General features: G+C 39.4%; 2 protein-coding genes across 5 annotated transcripts; one reads left to right on the top strand and one right to left on the bottom strand.

The window, feature by feature from the left end:
- Positions 1-24: 24 nt before the first annotated feature.
- Positions 25-10,902, top strand: EXOSC1 (exosome component 1). Of its 3 annotated transcripts, none has more exons than XM_039331183.1 (8): positions 25-203; positions 2,268-2,383; positions 3,136-3,210; positions 3,746-3,834; positions 4,316-4,349; positions 5,256-5,306; positions 5,392-5,476; positions 10,655-10,902. In XM_039331183.1, the coding sequence occupies exons 1-8, from the start codon at positions 176-178 to the stop codon at positions 10,684-10,686; spliced, it is 510 nt and encodes a 169-aa protein (XP_039187117.1). In that variant the 5' UTR covers positions 25-175; the 3' UTR covers positions 10,687-10,902. The 3 variants fall into 3 exon arrangements, with proteins under 3 accessions (XP_039187117.1, XP_039187116.1, XP_039187114.1); XM_039331182.1 differs by lacking the exon at positions 10,655-10,902 and adding an exon at positions 5,841-7,402 and having other exon boundaries at positions 26-203; positions 4,319-4,349; XM_039331180.1 differs by lacking the exon at positions 10,655-10,902 and adding an exon at positions 5,841-7,402 and having other exon boundaries at positions 35-203.
- PGAM1 (phosphoglycerate mutase 1) lies at positions 7,620-12,964 on the bottom strand. Of its 2 annotated transcripts, none has more exons than XM_039331178.1 (4): positions 12,688-12,964; positions 10,160-10,434; positions 8,638-8,818; positions 7,620-8,476 (listed from the first exon to the last, which is right to left on the bottom strand). In XM_039331178.1, exons 1-4 carry the CDS (start codon positions 12,866-12,868, stop codon positions 8,307-8,309), a joined length of 807 nt encoding a protein of 268 aa, XP_039187112.1. In that variant the 5' UTR covers positions 12,869-12,964; the 3' UTR covers positions 7,620-8,306. The 2 variants fall into 2 exon arrangements, with proteins under 2 accessions (XP_039187112.1, XP_039187113.1); XM_039331179.1 differs by having other exon boundaries at positions 12,727-12,961.
- Between the last annotated feature and the right edge of the window lie 4,951 nt (positions 12,965-17,915).

A 17,915-nucleotide genomic window follows, 5' to 3' on the forward strand; every position in this document is an offset into this window, starting at 1 on the left:
TTCCGCCGGCCTTCTAGTTACAGTTACTCTGCAACATCCGAGTCTCGGTCGTGGGTTGGTATTCCGAAGAACGTGTGCTTGGAGGAAGTAATGTGAGGGTGGAATCGCCCAATGAAAATTCCAGCCACCCGCGGGGAAGAGGCGGCCTAGCGCGAAGTCCTTTCCGTCGCCTGGCATGGCTCCTGCGCGCTACTGTGTTCCTGGTGGGTGACCGGGAGAGGGCGGGATGGGGTCCGCTCTAAGAAGAGCTGCTCCTTGGTTGAGAGCTAATTTCCTGGGCCAGCTCCAGAGAGTCTTGTGGGTGAAATGTCTGGCATTTGCTTCAGCCCCAGAGCGAGAAGAGGCTGAATTTGGGGCTGGGTGAGTTGGTTTGTAGGACACGGATAACCGTGATCATAGGGTTTGTTAGGCGTGTTAGTTCATAGAATATATCTACGAATGGAACTGGAAGGAATCTGATCATCCAGACCAACCATCTGTTCAGTGGAGGAATCCTCTATTTTCCCCAACAAATGGCCATTCGGCCCTGTCTGAAAATCTAGCAGAGACCTTTCTTGGTTCTAGACAGAATATTACACATTTTATCGGTCCATACCATCTAATCTAGCAGCCTCTCTCCTCTCCAGTGATTTAGTTTGATGCTTCGGGAAAGCTTTCAACCCGAGCATTTTATGTACTTGGATTTTCAGAAAACCTTTATAGTTCTACATCACCGGCTCTTGAGTAAAGTTAGCAACTGTGGCATAAGAGGACCTATTTCTTAAGAATTGCTAATTAAAAAAAAAATCAAAAGCAGAAATTAGAAATGGGAAGTGGGAAATAAGGAGTGAATTTTTCAAGATTCCATGCGGAGACCAATGCTTTTAAGCTTATCCATTAATAATCTTAAATATAAGTACAGGAACTGCCCATATTTACAGATGATACTAAAATATTTAGAATAATCAAAAGCAAAAGTGATTATGAAAAGTTCCAGAAGGATCTGTTTAAAATTGTTGTTGTTAATTGCGAAGTCGTGTCCGACCCATCGCGACCCCATGGACAACATTCCTCCAGGTCTTCCTGTCCTCTACCATCTTCTGGAGTCCATTTAAATTCACACCTACTGCTTCAGTGACTCCATCCAGCCATCTCATTCTCTGTCGTCCCCTTCTGTTTAAAATAGCTGAACACTAATAAAGTGTGATTCAATTTAAATCGCTTTTAGGCAAAACACAGTAACTATGAATACATGAAAGAAATTCCAGTTGATACTGATTTTGAAATCGTAGTGGATAACTCAATGAAGATATCACCTTCATACCTAGGGATCATTAAGAAACAGACTGAAATTAAAACTGGCAAATTGTAATGCCCATGGACAAGTTTTTGGTATGCGTTTTGAGAAAAATTATATAAAATAGATTGGAAAAAAATGTAGAAAACAAACATCTTGCCGATGAATCAAGCAAACTAGAACATGTAGGATTTTTTTCTTTGGAAGGTCATTTGAGCAGGAACAAGATTAAGATGTACAAAATCATGTATACCATGCAGATAGTACTAAAACAAAAGTATCTGTACCTCAAAATATTAGGATCAGAGCCATCCAATGAAATTGATTAGAAAGACATTTAGAATTGACAAAAGAAAGTATTGTTTTTTACATAGTGCAAAATTAATTTGCAGAATTAATTTCTACAGGATTGGACAAAAATATTTCATCTGGATGTTTTAAAAGGGATTAGATCAGGGGTTCTCAACCTTGGCAACTTTAAGACTTGTGGACTTCAATTCCCAGAATTCCTCAGCCAGCAAAGCTGGCTGAGGAATTCTGGGAATTGAAGTCCACAAGTCTTAAAGTTGCCAAGGTTGAGAACCCCTGGATTAGATAAATTCATGGATGACATTAATCAAAGCCTTCCAGTTTTGAGATGTATTGTTGCCTCCAGATTAGGGACTCCATGCCTCTACTGTAGTATTGGTTGCAGGTAGGTATAATGCCATCTGCTTGAAAACACTTCAGAGGTTTCTGTTTGGCCATGATGAGAAACAAAGTGCTGGATTAACCATTGGCCTGATCCAGTTGGGCTATTCTTGTGTTCTTATTTTTTTTCTTTACTCATTTATTCTATCTATAGTATCTATTAGTGTTACACACAAACTCATGTACAGATGTCACAGAGGAAGTAATTTCCAGTGAGAGCAATCAGATAATGAGTATTTAGAATACGAGAAGATGGGGCAATGGGAAAATAAGCTGTTTTGTCTTGCCTTCTATTTCACAGGAGAGCGGCTCTGCAGTTTGGAAGAAGGAACCCCTGGGAATGGCACCTATACACGTCATGGTTCTATCTTTGCCTCTCTGGCTGGTTGTTTCGTGAAGAAAAGTGAGAATGGCATGGTGAGAATCAATATTTCTGCATAGAAATACTCCTCAGCCTCTTAACGTCTCAATTGTGACTGGGATTTCAGTTGTAAGGCGTGCACCTATGTCACTGGACCTGATTTTATTACCAATCTTACTTACAGTAGTCATTAAGCTGATCATGTAATTATAAGTCCAAATCACATGTTTGTTAAATGAATCCTGCGGTTATAAGTCTGAATCCAAAAACAGCAAAAGATGCTGGAAACCAGTAAAAATAACCTTGGAAATTATGGTCACATGATTGCAGGACACTGCAATCATGTGACCATGATTGAGTATATTTGAGCCTGCTGCCAAGTGCCTAAAATGCAGTCATATGACCGGGGGGGGGGGGAAATGCAACATTTTACAATAGCCCAGGGGTAGACAACCTCGGCTCTTTTATGACTCGTGGACTTCATAGCATAGCTGACTCAGGAATTCTGGGAGTTGAAGTCCACGAGTCATAAAAGAGCCGAGGTTGCCTACCCCTGCAATAGCCAGAAGTGTTTTATGGGCTGTAAAGCACCCTTTCCATAGGCCATTATAACTTGTGAAACATCATTAAACAAGGACTGCATATAGCAGTATATGCTATGGATGACAGTGGGAGGGATAATGATAAGGACTGCATGTCTTGAATAACATGACATACAGGCAATCCAGAAGGGGTTGAACTTCAACTTATCTCTTGGTGGTAGCTCAATGCATGGATGAATCTTGCTGGTTTTGCACCCTCCCTATAGCTCCCGGTAATTTCTGTGATGAGAGATGTGGAATCTCAGCTACTGCCCGATGTCGGAGCCATAGTGACCTGCAAGGTAAGGAAGGAAATCAGCAGATTTCCCTAATAATTTCATTGTTATTTTTAACCCAGCAATTGGTATCAAGAAAATAAAAGGTATTACAAATGGGTAGAATGCTGTATTTACCCATAAGTGAAGAGTAGGTTTCCCCCCCCCTGCAGTTCATTCATCTTTGGAAGCTCATGTTAGATTTACCAACAGTGTGATGAATGAAACAGATAAGGTTTTTGTCTAATCTTTCTCTGGTATTGGTTAAATGTGGGATCATTTTCCCTACAATAAAATGAGTATGCGAAACCTAAGTCACAATCATAATATATTGCCAGTATTGCTGTCTACATTTGTTTTTATTTACGTTTTTTAGTTGTTTAGTCCCTTCATTCAATATTTAGCAGGCCTACTGTGATGTTGCAGAAAGAGAAAAGGCTTATATATCCCAGCTTGGAGACTAGCTTGGTTATTTTCATTATGTAGAACTGAAGTATTATCAATTACAATCCTGAAGTTATAAGAGAGAACAGATCATTGCTAAAAATTGCTTTTTTTTCAGGTTTGCAGTATTAATTCTCGTTTTGCTAAGGTGCATATTTTATATGTTGGTTCTACACCATTAAAATCCCCATTCCGTGGAACAATACGGTATGAAGAAAACTATTTTGTGGACATTTTTTGAAGGTGGCATTAGTGATGAGAGAATAAGCAAACTACAGTATGTTAATATTCCATCTGATTCTCATTGATATTTGAGTGATAATGTGAATTGGAAATATTGTTGGTTCTTAAGCTCTGCTGATTATAATTTTTTTCATATAATTAGCTAACTTCTTTCTAAATTATACTATTACACAATATACATGTTTTATTTTATTTATGTATCTATTAAAGTTATTGACTGCCCACCTTACCACAAGGGTAATTGGGTGGTTTACAATATTAGAAGATAAAATATTACAAAGCCCATATGCAGTAAAAATATAAACATCAACTGTAACTAAAAGATGGGAAGGGAGGGAGTAGGATGCATGGTGGGGGGATAAAGTTGCCTTGTTCTGTAAGATTAGTTGAAGAGGGGAGAGAAGAAATTGGCAAAATTACGATTTCATCTTTTCTTCCATTATAGCAGAGAAGATATCCGAGCTACAGAGAAAGACAAGGTCAGATAGCTTTATATTTGGTTATATCAAATGAAGAAAATATGGCAGAGAAGCACTTTTTTTACATTAATATCTATGAACTTACAGATATGTTCATTTTATTCCACATGTATTGGTATAGTTTCCAGGTGATTGCTAAAACCTGTTAGGAACAAAAATTGCATATTTGGGATAGTAATTTGATTCCGAGGGTAAGAATACCGATGGATAACGACCACTCATTCAGCGACCATTTGAACTTATAATGACACTGAACAAGTGATACTTTATGAGCAGTCCTCAAAGTTCCATGTGTTGCAGCCCCCCTCCTCCCCATACTTACATAATCATGATCCGGTTACTTGGCAAATGGCCTAGATTTTGGACCTTTGATTATGATTTGCAATCATCCCTGCTGACTTCCCCTAAGCAAAGTCAATGAGGAAGCTGGCAGGAAGTCTGGATCACATGAGGTCCTAGCTCAGGGATAGACAGCCTTGGCTCTTTTATGACTCGTGGACTTAAACTCCCAGAATTCCTGAGCCAGCATGGCTACTGAGGAATTCTGGGAGTTGAAGTCCACAAGTCATAAAAGAGCCAACGTTGCCTACCCCTGTCCTAGCTTAACTGCCCATAGTAATTCACTTAATGACAATAGCTGGAGACTGCTGGGAATGCCATTGCCAAGGAGTGTGGTCACGTGATATTGCACTTTACATCGCTCAGTGATGGAAATTTCAGTCTCAATTATTGTGGTTAAAGCAAGGGCCACTTAACTTTTTTAAAAATGTCATAATTATTTCAAACCTTTCTGTATCCAAACTGGACTTGTTTTATCGCTCTATTTGCCAGAGACATTTGTCCCTCAAAATTGTCTTTGCATTTTGACATTTGCTTTCTCTTTCCTCCTACTTTATATGTTGATAGATAGAAGTTTACAAGAGTTTCCGGCCAGGAGATATTGTTCTGGCCAAAGTTGTATCCTTTTTCTGCGGTTGTCTTTTTGCCTGCATTTGTGATTTTCTGTGGAAATTTTCACTTTTTCTCTTAACCTGTGGACTAGATCTCTTTAGGGGATGCACAATCAAATTATTTGCTGACCACAGCAGAAAATGAGCTAGGAGTAGTAGTGGCTCACAGTGAAGCAGGTAAGAACAATTATTTTCTGAATAAACTGAAAAACCATAACTTAAATGTACACACTGGCACCTTTTTAAGTTTCAACTCTCTGCAGATGTGATTTTGTAGGAAATATCAGGGATGCCATAAATGTCACTATATCTAATTGGGAAAATCTAGAATAATATCCAGTCCACATGAAGAGCTGTTCTTCAGTGTCAAAGTGAAAGCTATTCATTGTGGGTGAGTCGTTTTGAACTGGAATTATTGAATTTAAAGATAGCAAGGTTGTGACAACATCAGAAATTAATTGCAGGGTAATTTTCAAAAGCACAAGACTCTTTTTCCTCAGGAGTTTATGTCTATATAAATATTGACTTTTTTTTATCTCAGGTGTACAGATGGTGCCAATAAGCTGGTGTGAAATGCAGTGTCCCAGTACACATGGCAAGGAGCTGCGCAAAGTAGCCCGTGTTCAGCCTCAATTTCTGCAGACATAGTGAAAGATGCATACACCAAAGCATACTACTGGTAGCAGGAAAGATTAATCCTAGGAAAAGAACCAGAGGAAGTTGAAAGAAAAAAGAAAGCAACTTCAGGAATGTTGCATAGCTTTTTAGTGAAGGAGATTATGATTAGAACTTTTTACTTTCAATTTGGCAACCTAATTTTGTTTTGTAATTCAGAAAACTTTCTACTCTGATTTCTGCCTTCAATTGAAGCAGCTAAACTCTGATTTAGAAAAGCAAAAAGACAAGAAAACAATCCATAAAGGCTGCCTGCCTGCATTTTCCCTTGTAAATTACAAGTCATTGGCCTGCCCAGGAAGTAAGCCTAAATCAATATCCATTTCTCTTGAAATATACTGTACTTTAATTGTAAGCCCTTTTGAATCTCAAGTTATCACAGTATCACAAAAAAAATGGAATAAAAACTAGGAACTTGACTGAAAAAGATGTTAAAGCTATATTTTGATTAAATTACTGAGGCAGTCTATACAGTGGCACTCAGTCAACCTCTGGCATATGAAATTATGCAATGCTGCATCTTTTGACAGTATATATCAGGGGTGGCGAACCTATGGCACGCGTGCCAGAGGCGGCACTCAGAGCCCTCTATGGGCACGCGTGTGTTTGCCCCAGCTCTGCCTCCCCCCATGGCCCCCTCCTCACCAGCAGCCCCCCCGGAGTTGCCCCCGGGTGCGGCCTGCGCAGAGCAGCGCAGCCAAGGACCCGGCAGCCGGGTAGCGGGAACAAGACTCTGCCCTTGCGCTCCGTCATAAGCAGATGATGCAGGGTGCAGGTGGAGGGTGTGGCTACCATGGAGCTGCTGGGCTGCCTGGGCGATCTGCTGTGGCGGGCCGTGGAGGTGGGTGGCCCTGCAGGCAGGCGGGGGGCAGGATGGCGGGCAGGGTGGTTTTGGGGCACTCGGTCTCTAAAAGGTTCGCCATCACTGGTATATATGATAGTGAGATATGCAGAGTCCCAAATAATGCATTTTTCAGCATCCTTCTGGTGCTCAAACTTTGGAATTGTTTCCAGAGGTGAATGCAATACAGATAATTCTTGACCATATTTTTAATAAAATCCCACATCAAAATGTTTTCCTCCACCTATCCATGTCCTTGTATTTTCTGTACATATTGTATCTTGTATTTGACATCATGTGGGATGCACAATATTTTTCAAAGTGTTGCATACTGCTTTGGAGTGGCATTTGAGGAGCCACACAAATGAGATTTTTTCCCCCAATCAAGTTGCAAAATCCAGAGTTCTTTCTCTGCTTATCTGACAAATATTTTCTTATCAACCTTAATAAGACCTATTCTTGCCTTTCATGTTGAGCTTTTTTTTTTGCTTCCTCTATCCAGTTGTCCCCTTTTCTGTTCCCAATAGAGCTACCCATGTATAAATTACTTTATAGTAAATGGCTTTTAATTAGTAATTATTCAATTACTTATTTTTATTCTGGTCCTGTTTTTTGGGAGTATGGCCTCTGAAAAGTATGTATAGTCATGTATCTGTACTCCTGGTTTAAGTCTCACCCTCTCATACGCACAGGAGATTGGTTTCACCTAAAATTGGCAACTCAGGCGATGTTCATTGCAATAGTTACATTTTTCTTAATACTATATTAATAACCCTCTTTTACAAGTAATACAGACACAGCAGCTATTGCACATAATTCCTTTATTTTACTGAGACTAGGGCAAATTCAGCCATTGTACAGTGGAATTAGTTCTACTGTAAATCTGCCATCCAGAAGGCAGAGACAACCACAAACTATGGGATAGAAAAGCAACGTGATGATACATAGTATCAGGGTTTACTGGCACTACACAAAGTTATTGGACCACAGGTGGAAATTCCAGAGGGGGAGATAGTCCTTTCTTCTAGTCTCACCCTTCTTTCCTACATTCAGAAAGCAATGAAATAAGAATTGGCTTTTCATCTAGCTTAAGTGAAATGGTGTGCTGCCTATGCAAAATATATATATAAAAAAACAAATTCAAATTGGTCCTTGAAACCATCTTGAATGGCAAAACCAAGTGAAACAATACTTGACTAATTGGAGTTCTCATGTGAAGATAGCAAAGGTTCTTTTGGGAAAACCTTGGTCTCCCCTTCAGTTCAGCAGCATTGAATTTCATTGCTTTGGGATTTGTTTCTGTCAGTAACCCTGCTGATCTATGGTCCACACCTCTAAAATATCTAGCCAGATCCTGCTGGAGAAATGTGAATGTTGAAGGGTAAGCCATGGCTCTCATAAACTTCACCATCTCTGGCTCTTCAGCCCAGTCCCTTGAGGCATGTGCTAGGAAGGGGAAAGGGGTTATACTACTGATTACTTTGCCTGCCCTCATTTCTTAACTTTGCCCTGAGCTGCCACAGCTTCCATAGCTTTGCGGACAGTTTCTTCATCTCCCAGGAATTGCATAGGCTTGATAGGCTTCAAATTTTTGTCCAGCTCATAGACTATTGGTATTCCAGTGGGCAGATTGAGTTCCATGATTGCTGCCTCAGACATTCCTGCAAAGAATAAAATAAATGAAAATGTATGACAAAGTAAAAAGCTTGATTATATTATCCTATTCAGGACCTATTACCAGAGAGCTTTGCTTCAACTAACTTTTTAGATTCAGTCAGGCTTAAATCAGCTTTCGTTCCAAAGTTACAAACAGAATACTTACCTTCTAGATGTTTCACAATGCCTCGGAGACTGTTACCATGGGCAGCAACGAGCACTCGCTTGCCTTCCTTGATCTGAGGAACAATTTCTTCATTCCAGAAGGGCAGTGCCCGAGCAATGGTATCTTTCAAACTCTCACATGTAGGTAGCTGATCTTCAGTAAGGTCAGCATAGCGGCGATCCTAGAGTAGGAAAGGCAGCAGCAACAATCACAGTGATTGATTCATATTTTCTCAAGACTTGTTATAGACTCCTGTACTTCATTTTAAAAAATGCTTTAGAAAAGTTGTGTCTCAAACTACCTGTTTGCTTGACACCATACTTTAGGCACTTAAGTGATCATATAGACCAGTGGTGGTGAACCTTTTAGAGATTGGGTGACCAAAAACTGGCCTGCCCTGCCCCTGCTCCGCCCACCCACAGGGCCACTCACCACAGATCGCCCAGGCAGCTTTGCAGCGCCATGGCGGCCACACCCTCCGCCTACACCCCGCAGCGTCATGGGGCGCGAGGGCAGAGTCTTGCCCCTGCTGCCCGGCTGCCATGTGCTTGACTGCGCTGCTCCATGTGGGTCGCACCTGGGGGAGCCTCTCCGGCAGGCTGCTGGTGAGGGGGTTGTGCGGGGGAGGCGGGGCTGGGGCAACGGCGTGCGTGCCCACAGAGAGGGCTCTGAGTGCCACCTCTGGCATGCGTGCCATAGGTTCGCCACCACTGGTATAGGCTATTGTAATTTTTTTGTAATCCCCGCTCAATGACATTTTTAGAACTGCTACTGTGACAATCATTATTGTCACCCATATGTTAGGCAATAAATAATTTTAAGGTGCCTGATGAAGTTGTATAACATTAAATAATGTCTTAACTTGTTACTATCTTCAGCCACTGAAAAATTGCCTTGAATATCATTTACTCATTGGATTCATACCCAAACTTATCTGGATTGATTGCCTCTTTAGTAGCCCTATTCACAGTTTAACTATACTATGTAGCTTTCTGGTGAACTAGTCTTTAAATATTTAAAATAATATCCTACATTAATTATATTACCACAGTACATCAAAACCTATTAAAGTTTAAAACGGCATGTGAGGCCAACGCTCTAGCTATTTCTTAATTCATTAACAAATATTGCATAGATGGAAAATTCTGCCAGTTTAAGAATAGCCTTGACTGTTCCCATCCATAGAATATAAACATTCATGAATGACCAATGTCAATGATTAATTGCATGAAAGCAATGTGTATTCTAAAATTTTAAAATTCTGCTCAAAACATATAGCAATGTAATCATATCCACAGAAAGCCCAGAACAGTGGGCCAGTGAGAATATTATATGAATACAGGTCAAACAAGATAAAAGTGAACTACAATGGAACTATAGTTTGAGTCAGAAATCAAAAAAAGCAAAATGCAAACGAAATTACACAATAATTATATCCTAATCCCAGCATGACAATTACTTTAAAATAACCTCAAAGCAACAGCTATCTTCATCAGATTAATAGATTAGTACCTCATTTTACCTTGCTAATGGTGTTATAGAAAGGGTGATCAGACTCCATTGGAGGTGGAGGGATGTCATAGGAACGCCTCCATATTTTGACCTGGGCTTCACCATGTTTAGCAGCTGTCTCAGCCTTGTTAAGGCCTGTTAGACCACCATAATGCCTTTCGTTGAGACGCCAGGTCCTCACTACTGGTAACCACATTTGGTCAAGGATATCCAGCACGGTCCAGAGGGTCCGGATGGCCCTCTTCTGCACAGATGTGAAGCAGATGTCAAACTCATATTTAGAATCTGAAAGAGCCAGAAAGCATAATACTGTAACTCATTTATCTTTACAGCAATTATTGCTGACATACAGCTAATCCATCTTGACTCATTTAATCTGTAGTTCTGAAGCACCCTAATCATTGTAAAATAGCATATTAGTGTGGAACCCTTATATATTCACATTTGTCCATTAATCACTTGCCATAATATGTAAAATGAGCACTGACAAAATATTTCTATGCAGCAGATAAACGGACCCAGGGAATAGAAGATTAAAATCTCCTCTTTCAGAAGCACTCTGGAGTCTCATGCCCTGGTTCCTGCCACCAGCTCTCTGAAAGGACATCCATCTGGTGTTCTCCAGCCTAATCCTAGTCTGTGATGGAAAGGGTTCTCACAAACTGAACTGCCCTTCCAGCAAAAAGTGTATTTGTGTGTGTGTGCGCGCGCGTGTGTGTGTATAATAAAATAATCACTATAGTGGCCCTTCTATTCATGTGGCATCTTCATTTAGCATGAGACTGAAATTTCCCTGTATGAAAATAAAATAATCTCGCAAAAGATAAAAGAAAATAAAAAATCTCAGAACAAAAGATGATGCTAATGTGCTGTAACTAAATATCTTGGGGGAGAGGTTGCTTTAACAGATCTTCATAATCACCTTGTGCTCCCTTGTTTCCTGTTGCTAGTCTAGAGTGCACAAAAATTAAACGATTGTGCAATAATGCAAACTAATGCCATGGTGGAGAAAGCAACAATTGTGCAACACAGAAGAGTGAATGAGGACATATAAGCATGAACAATATTTGCCAGAATCTCCCAAATGAAAGGTAGAACATGCACACATGAATGATATTAGAATTGTCGAATGAACTTTTTATTCCTTGGATACCAAGCTGAATTCAAATAAGTTTGTTTTAAATAGTATTTCCAGGAAAAGGCCAAACTTACAATTTTACATTCTATTTAGATGGGCTTTCAAGTCCATCAACAAATTAAAAATATAATTTTAATATTCACATTTTTAATAATTAAAAACTTTCTACAGATTTTATAACTGGCTGGAGAGCAATCAGATGAAACTCTGGGGAGATTCCACAGTTGTAGATAATGCAGAAGGTTATCTTCATCTTTTGAGGACTGGGGCTCTCTTTCAGGCCTTAAAGTAACTAAACTAAAGAGTGAGATCGGTTTGTTTCTTGAACCTGCAGAGATGCACGCCTTAATAAATGTTTCCTGGCCTTCCCCCATTTCCTGTATTGAGCACAAGCTCTCCTTTCTCCCTTGCAGTACTGAATGACTCAGCTTCTAGTACATTTCTTTAACAAAGTATCTACCCAATTACCAATGAATCTAGACAGTCTAACTGCTGGATGCTTTCCTTGAGGATAGGTAAGATATCATTGTGCCTTCTCAGGCAGATGGAAAAATAATTAACTCAAGGGGACTACCAAATATGCACAGCTCGAGAGGGAGTCTTAAAAAGAAGCAGGGGCCACCTACTCAAATTAAAACATCCCTTTTTTAATGCGCAATATCGTTTTTACAATCAGAATGGTTTGTTCCGTTATCCTGGAGTTGAATGTTAGGTAGTCTTAGCAAAATCACAAAAAGGCTCGATGGCACGCTTGGCTAAGGGCTTGCCGGAATCAATGAACTCTGAAAGGTAAAGGACCGGGTTAGGGCGACTTTGGGACTCCTCCCTTTCGCCTCCGGCGGGAAGGCGCCGTCTCGCGTTTCTCCGTCGAGAGGGACGAGGCTGATAGCACGTGCCCAGACAAAATCTCAGTCTTTGTCCTCTAACCAAGTTCCAGCGGTCACAACCTGCGGGCGCCTCAGGACCAATTTCTCTGAAACGCCAACCCCAAGTTACTTCATGGGTCTTCCATTGCGCGCTCTTAGCATGGGATAGGGAGCATTTTTGCATTCGCGAACCAGTATCCGCCGATTTTATGCAAAATCCCATTTGCACCTAATTCAAAGGACACCAGGAACACACGGATGGGAGTATTCATTACCTTCCAAGGTAAAACTTGGCCCGGGACACTAACCCCCGTGGAGAGGGATTTTTTTAAAAAAATTCCATATCGGGTGGTTCAAGTCAAAAGGATTCTCCATCCCACAATTTCAGCACTGTTATTACAGGCTACATTTATGACCTTTATAAATAACTCAAAATTATCCACCTATACGACCCCACAAATTTCAGAACAGTCCCAATTTTCTCGAAGTGAAAATGAGTAGAGGCGCCCCCCGCAGCAGAGCATCAACACCCACATCGCTCCCTCCGTCTGCCCGCTTCCTCCGCATCTTCACCTCTCAGCGCTTCGCCGCCGCGCCGCGCTTCTTCCTGCCCGGCTGGGCTCAAATCCGCATCGTACCAACCACTGAACCGATTCTCTAGGTTCCAGGTGCTCTCCCCGTGCCGAATCAGTACGAGCCTGTAGGCAGCCGCCATACTCTGAAGCGAAGAGATTGAAACGAGAGCAGCAACGCAAGAGAATGAAGGTTCCTCTCGCTCCCCCAGCCAAGTAGACTCTGTACAGGCTAGTGCGCATGTACCAAAAAGGAGCCCCTCCTATGATTGTAGGACGCAGGCGTTCCCGTAATCTTTCAGATCTGTAGACTCGCAGCAGCTACCGAGATTGCGGGTTAATTTGGGTGATTCCCACTTTATAAGGGAGGGGAAGAAGGTATTAACTCTAGATGCAGGGCGTGTGGGACATGCATAGAAAGAGCTATTTGCATGTTGTCATTAAGACACTAAAAGTTTTGTTCATGCGTTTAGGAGGTGTAGCATCTCATTGGTCCCTCAGAATCATTGCTCATGAAGGCATGTAAAAAATGGCGTGGCGTCAGCTGATGAGCCATGATTTTTTTTCTGAAAACTTCCTAAGGGATCGGAATGTGCCACACAGCAAGAAATAATAAAAGATCTGAGCAACAGAGTCTCCTGTTGTCTGGTGAATGTCAGCTACATAAAAGGAAGGAACCTTGGAGTCCTACCTAGTGGATGATCACTTGACTATGAGCCAGCAGTGTGCAGCAGCAGCCAAAAAAGCTAATATGATCCTGGGTTGTATAAACAGAGGCATAGAATCAAGATCACATGAAGTATTAGTACCGCTTTATAAAACCCTAGTAAGACTACACCTGGAATACTGCAACCAATTTTGGTCACCATACCACAAAAAAGATGTCGAGACCTTGGAAAAAGTTCAAAGAAGAGCAACTAAAATAATCAAAGGCCTGGAGACTAAAACATATGAAGAACGGCTGCAGGACTTGGGTTTGGCTAGTGACAGTCTAAAGAAAAGGGCGACATGATAGCAGTATTCCAATATTTGAGGGGCTGCCACCAAGAAGACGGCATCAAACTATTCTCCAAAGCACTAGAGGGCAAGACAAGAAACAATGGTTGGAAACTGACCAAAGAGAGAAGCAATCTGGAGTTAAAGAGAAACTTCCTAACAGTGAGGACAATTAAGCAGTGGAACTGCTTGCCTCCAGAAATCGTGGGCGCTCCATCACTGGAGATTTTGATGAAGAGACTAGACCATTGTTGGCAATGGGGTGGGCGCGGCTCTGGTATGATGAAACTGGCCCGCGGGCCGGCAGTTTGACACCCCTGGACTAGACAGTCACTTGTCTGAAATGGTATAGATTCGTCTGCTTGAGCAGGAGGCTGGACTAGAAGACCTCAAGATCCCTTCCAGCTCTATTCTATTCTAAATCTGTATATTGCAAAAAATAGCCACTAGCCATTAAGGGATGACATCAAGCTGGCAGGAATAGCCAACACTCCAGAAGATAGGCTTAAGATACAGAAGGATCTTGAACATTGGGTGCTATGTAACAAAATGAAATTCAGTGGTGAAAAAAGTAAAGTTCTACATTTAGGTGAGGAAAACCAAATGCACAGGTATAGTATAGGTGCTACCTTGCTTAACAGTAGTAACTGTGAGAGGGATCTTGGAGTCATAGTAGACAATCACTTAAATATGAGCCAGCAGTGTGCTGCAGCTGCCAAAAAAGTCAACACAGTGCTAGGCTGCATTAACAGAGGGATAGAATCAAGATCATGTGAAGTGTTAATACCACTTTACAATGCCTTGGTAAGGCCACACTTGGAATATTGCATCCAGTTTTGGTCACCATGATGTAAAAACGATGTTGAAACTCTAGAAAGAGTAGAGAAGAGCAACAAAGATGATCAGGGGATTAGAGACTAAAACATATAAGGAATGCTAGCTGGAATTGGGTATGTCTAGTTTAATGAAGAGAAGGACAAGGGGGGACATGATAGCAGTGTTCCAATATCTCAGGGGTTGCCACAAAGGAGTCAAGCTATTCTCCAAAGCACCTGAAGGCAAGACAAGAAGCAACAGATGGTGGAAACTAAGCAAAGAGAGAAGCAACCTAGAAATAAGGAGAAACAATCAGTGGAACAACCTGCCTCCAGAAGCTGTGAATGCTCCAACACTGGAAGTTTTTAAGAAGAGACTGGACAGCCATTTGTTTAAAATGGTATAGGGTTTCGTGCCTGAGCAGGGGGTTGGACTAGATGACCTCCAAGATCCCTTCCAACATCATCATCATCATTATTATTATTATTATTATTATTATTATTATTATTATTATTATTATTATTATTATTATGGATCATCGCACAGTCAGCCAGATGTTCAGACTGGATTTGGCATTTTGTCTACCTATCGAGTCCTTACCAAGGACCTGGGATAGGCAGATCTGGATGTTTGAAGTTATTACAGATATCGTCGCAGGATGGAGGCGGTTCCTAGTAAGGCCGCTTTTGCAATTGACTAATGGCAAATTTGTCAGTGCCAATGGTGTTCAAGTGGTGTTCCAGTTGTTTTGGAATTGCATCCAAGGCGCTTATTATTATTATTTAAACAAACTTTATATTCCTTCCTTTTACTCCTAACAATTTTGATCTGTAATATCTTCAAACTATACCCTAGAGGCCTAGAACTTGATTTCTTTTTATTTTTAGTTTGTCCCGCCTCACAAAATCCTTTAAGTCTTATCAAGCCTATTTAGGAAAATTATCCAGATCACTCTCTGGATAATCAAATATCATCAACAATTAAACTACTGTAACATGTTCTACATGGGGCTGCTCTTGAAGACCATTCTGAAGCTCCAACTGCCAGAATGCAGCTGGCATGTAGTACATATAGTCCTCAAATTACAACAGTTTATTTAGAGACCGTTTGAAGTTACCATGACCCTGAAAAAAGTGACTTATGAACGTTTTTTCACGCTTTCAACTGTTGTGACATATCCATGGTCATGTGATCAAAATTCAGAATTTGTCAACTGGCTCACCTTTATGACGGTTGCAGTGTCCCAGGGTCATGTGATCCCCTTTTGTGTCCTTCTGACAAACAAAGTCAATGGGGAAGCCAGATTCATTTAACAACCATGTTACTAACTTAACAACTGCACTAATTCTTTTTTTTAATATATTTTATTGATTTTTTTAAAAAAAATAAATCACTTAATAATTGGTGAACAGTGTGTTGTCTGGGTTTACATTTGTAAAACAATCACTAACAACTGATTTCTATAATCCATAATCCACGTAACGGTTTTGGTTGATTTCCTCTTTTCCCAAAATATCCTTTTTTGCAAACATTGACTTAATACAATTCTTATTATTTTGATAGATAACAATTAAATATATATTTTTTCCACTATTTCTAAAAATAATAATCACATCAATATAATATTTCTTTTCTATCCAATTATTCTGGTTGCCTTATCATAGATCCTATTATAGTCCTTATTTTAATTTGTTTCTCCCACCAAATTCTAATCTAAGTATTCTTACTGGTTAAGATTTTCTCAAAAATTAATTACATTTAAAAATTTAACTCTGTTTTTTTCATAAGAACCATCTCACACTTTTACATTTCTTAAGGAATAGATAAAACTTAAAAAAAAAGAACAAGAGTAAAGAAACATAAAAAATAACATACTACTTAAAATATATCCCTCTGGAGCTAATATATATTTGTTTCCAAAATTTCTTTTTTAACCATAATTAAAAATATATTTAATCTTTAAATATTCCATTTAATACATCTAGTCATCTAGTTCTTTAACTCTTATTCAAAACATTTTTATCCATTATAATTTTGTTAAATTCAATCACATTTAAATATCTAAAACATTTCCTTTATCTAAGTAATTTCAACTTTTTTTATATTACTCCTATCAAGAAAGAGAATGTAAAAGGGAAAAAAGCATATTATATTATTTAGAGAATTCATCCCTTTTGGAATGACATATATATTCCAAATCTTTTCTATTTCTTTAACCATATTCAAACAAATGGTTCTTTTTTAAATGTTCTCTCTAGTAAGTCCCATCATCTATTTTCTTGGTTTCCACTTTAATCTTTTTCCTTTGCCCAGCATCTTTCTTAATCAATGTATTTTGCTGAAACAAATTTTCGTATGTTCATAAATGTTACTGTAGATATAAAAAGTAAATCAGGTGAAGTGTCTTTGTACAGGGCTTCTGCCTTTCCATGTTTGTTGAAAATCTTCTTTTTCTTTCTCTCCTTTCTTTCTCTCCTTTCTCTCCGATGTTCCTGACATCTCTACAATCCATTTTATCCAATCTGTTTTCTTGTCCTCAGATTTATTTTGTAGTCTTAAGGGATAAGTTGTTTTTCCAATTCTTGTAAATTTTTTTCCACTAGGATTAAATCATGTTTCCTTGTTTTGTTAAGTTCCATCTTTAAGTCTCTATTTTCAATTCTATATCCATTTATCTGTTTTATCTGCTCCTTCTCTGTTATTATTTTCTAGGGATTTTTTGTTGTAGAGTTAACTTGGAAATAATTGGTTTATATTTTCAAAGTTATTTTGGATTTCTTTGTGGTTTAAAGTCATTGTTGTTTGAATTAGTTGCAGTATACTATATATCTCCTCCTGTGAAGTATTTATGTTTTTTTGATATGTTCTTTCTACATGTCTCTGATCCATGATAGCCAAAAATTTGAGTTTTTCTTTTCCTTTCTTTTCTCTGCAAATAGCTTTATAGTCCCAATTAAATAGATATTTGTAATCCAAATAGTTCAAAATGATTTTTTCCCTGAAATTTATAATGTTCTCTTTGTCTACAGCCCAGATGATTGTCTTTTTCTGTCACAGCTGTTCTTTGTTGTTAAAGCTTTGAAGGTCACAAACACAGATTAGCTTTTCCCAGGTTTTGCCAAGTCTTATATTAAAGTCATAGCTGTCATAGTCTTTGTCCACCACTAGGTGTCAGCAACTATTTGTTTTTCAATTTCCAAAATGAACAATTATCTTTAGAATGAGAGTCTTAACCATTCAAACAATTTTAGATTTATCCAGATTTAAGTTTTAAATTTCAGGTTTTATATTTATTTCACTTCTATATATTTTGATCCCCCATAAAAAGATTAATTTGCGGCTTCTGTTAGTATAAGGGTGGGACAGAAATCCCCCTCC

This window comes from Crotalus tigris, unplaced genomic scaffold (assembly GCF_016545835.1).
Source record: "Crotalus tigris isolate CLP2741 ecotype Arizona unplaced genomic scaffold, ASM1654583v1 scf7180000024434.1680833, whole genome shotgun sequence".
In the NCBI taxonomy this organism is placed as follows: domain Eukaryota; kingdom Metazoa; phylum Chordata; class Lepidosauria; order Squamata; family Viperidae; genus Crotalus; species Crotalus tigris.

Coding starts and splice junctions, on each gene's coding strand:
- PGAM1 (XM_039331178.1), bottom strand. CDS start 12,868: ATGGCGGCTGCCTACAGGCTCGTACTGATTCGGCACGGGGAGAGCACC. Junction 10,435..12,687: donor GGGCAGACGGAGGGAGCGAT/GTGGGTGTTGAT, acceptor TGGCTCTTTCAG/ATTCTAAATATGAGTTTGAC. Junction 8,819..10,159: donor TCTATAACACCATTAGCAAG/GTAAAATGAGGT, acceptor TTCCTACTCTAG/GATCGCCGCTATGCTGACCT.
- EXOSC1 (XM_039331180.1), top strand. CDS start 176: ATGGCTCCTGCGCGCTACTGTGTTCCTG. Junction 4,350..5,255: donor GAGCTACAGAGAAAGACAAG/GTCAGATAGCTT, acceptor ATATGTTGATAG/ATAGAAGTTTACAAGAGTTT. Junction 5,307..5,391: donor ATATTGTTCTGGCCAAAGTT/GTATCCTTTTTC, acceptor CCTGTGGACTAG/ATCTCTTTAGGGGATGCACA.